We start from the raw sequence: 2,326 nt of genomic DNA on the forward strand, positions 1-2,326 counted from the left end.
TATCAAAAGATTTTTTTATTTGTCAGACTTGTCTGCCTAGACAATGAAAAGTTATGCAGGATGAGGAAAATAGTCTTCGTTTCATAGAACGCATCTGCATTCTGCAGCGCACCTAGCATTTGGTAGTTCTTCCCCTGCCCCTCTGCCCCTCTGAAATGCAAGTATCACTAGCCGATCAATTTTTTGACAATAGCCAAAAGTTGCCTCTACATATAAAGATTGTGAATTGAGTGAAGGTTTACAGAGCAAGTCAGTTTTCCATTCATGTCGTTGATAGCAATCCCCACAATGTAACATCACCTGTCTCACTTCTCTCCTGTATTTTGTTTCCATTCATCCTCCTTGACTAACTAACTCTTCTATGTTCGTGGGAAAATACTGCACTCTTGACACCTTGGCATACACTTTCAACTCTAATTTTTATTACTTATTTTCATCCATCCTAAAGCCCACACACTTAAAAATGTTTGTTCTATTTGTCTTAAAATCAATAGGAAGGTTTTGTTATTATTTCACTGACATATTTTTGGCACATGAAATTGTCTTAAATCAGTAGTGGTTTAGAGTTGGTAGAATACAATACTAAGCTTATGCCATGATGGCTTAAATTGATTCATTCTGAAAAAATGGAAACGAAGAATGGATTGGAGGGACAATGTAGGGAAAGAATACATGGGGCTTGGTGATTAAAGGGTGAAGCAGCTGTGTGAAAGAAGAGTGATTTTGTTTTCATGGGACACTTGAGGGTCAAGATAAGGAAGATGAAAATGACCCCTTTTCCTTTGGACAGTTTACACAATGATGAGGCTGCATTAGGAATGCGGCCAAAAGACCAGGGTGTACCCCAGTAGGTTTTTATCTGCTTTGTTCTTACACGGTCTGTGGGGCATCGTTTCTCAGGTGTCTGAATTTGTTAAAAGCACAGAGCAACAAAAGGCAGAGCTTTCTGCCAGAAGACTTTCAGCCTCCAAATCCCAGGTTTAGCCTGTACTTACTTCTCTGTTGTGAAAGGCCTGATTCTGGACTGTGAGGAAGATTTACAACAGCCCAACCCTACCACTAAAGCTATTAGAAATACACACGCAACTTCCTGGCGATGGCTTTAATCAGTGATAGCAGGCTAGAGGAGGGCAACGAATCACTTTCAGTTGTTCTTGGCCTTTTTCTGGTGGGGGGGGGAGTCTAATTTGAGGAGAGAATATAAAAACTGATTTCTAAGGAGAAAAGAAACAAAACTAGGCCGCCGAGGACATTGCCATCAGAAGGGCTGTCAGAGGCCAGCAGGAAGGGTTGAAGTCCATCTCTGAGTTTCTCACCTGGGCTGCGGCTCCGTGGGGAGCACATCAGAGGGCAGCCAGACCTCACTCCGGAGAGGCGGCTCCATGCCCACAGTGACAAATACAGAATGGACTCAGTACTGGGAGACGGGGGAATGGACTTTCGGCACTGGGCGATGGATGGAGGTAACTGGCTTTCTTATCTCTCTGCCTCAGAATCTCAGTCACTGATAGAAAATGCTCTAAAGGAGAGTGATCTCACAAGTCAGAGCTCTTAGAGCAGTGTGTACAAGATATTATATAGAGTGGAGAAAGAGAACTGAGTTCTCAAGTATAAAGTTACTGAGGGAGAAGCGGGGTGCCTCACTGGTGTGGTGGAAATTAATGCCCTTGTCTCATCGTGTATTTCAGACCGACACCTTGGGGAAACAGTCTTTGAGCGGAGGATTCACTAAGGACAAGGTAGGTTTTCCATTAAATAGAGCTCCGATTCTGAAGTCATGTGGAGTGTTTCCACAGGCTGCAAATGTGAACTTCCAGCCGTAGAGATGCGAGGTCTTAGACTTGGTGTTGACATGACCCCTAGAATAGTTTGAGTCCTGGGGCAGGAGAAGAAATGTGAAGAAAATGCCATGATACCCTTTGTTTCTTTGAGGAGTAGCCTTAACACCAAATAAAAAGATACTTGCTCTGTGAATAATTTGCAAAAAGGAGCCACCCTTGATTGAATAGCAGTTAAATTAAAAGTAACATCCAAGTGTATGTACGGATTGTGATAAGAGTTGTACGAGCCCCCAATAAAATGATTTTTTTAAACGATGTTACCATATGATGGTAACAAATGTACAGATGTGCTTGACACTGGATGGATGTATGGATTGTGATAAGAGCTGTAAGAGCCCCAATAAAATGATTTTTTAAAAAACCAAGTATACCAGGAGGGAAAGGGGATGTAGTAAGGGGGAATGGATCACAGGGAGCCACATATAACCTCCTCTCTGGGGGACGGGCAGCAGAGGGGTGGGTGAAGGGAGACGCCGGACAGTGTA

General features: G+C 43.1%; 1 protein-coding gene across 1 annotated transcript in view; it reads left to right on the forward strand.

Annotated features, from left to right (window-relative positions):
* Nucleotides 1–2,326, forward strand: part of ATPAF1 (ATP synthase mitochondrial F1 complex assembly factor 1) — a 44,692-nt gene that overhangs the window by 2,934 nt on the left and 39,432 nt on the right. The window contains exon 2 of the mRNA XM_004699453.2: nucleotides 1,689–1,739. Coding sequence (XP_004699510.2) covers nucleotides 1,689–1,739 — 51 coding nt within the window. The remainder of the gene's footprint in view (nucleotides 1–1,688; nucleotides 1,740–2,326) is intronic.

The sequence above is a fragment of the Echinops telfairi genome, unplaced genomic scaffold (assembly GCF_000313985.2).
Source record: "Echinops telfairi isolate 266 unplaced genomic scaffold, ASM31398v2 ScPeMD7_443;HRSCAF=831, whole genome shotgun sequence".
Classification (NCBI taxonomy): domain Eukaryota; kingdom Metazoa; phylum Chordata; class Mammalia; order Afrosoricida; family Tenrecidae; genus Echinops; species Echinops telfairi.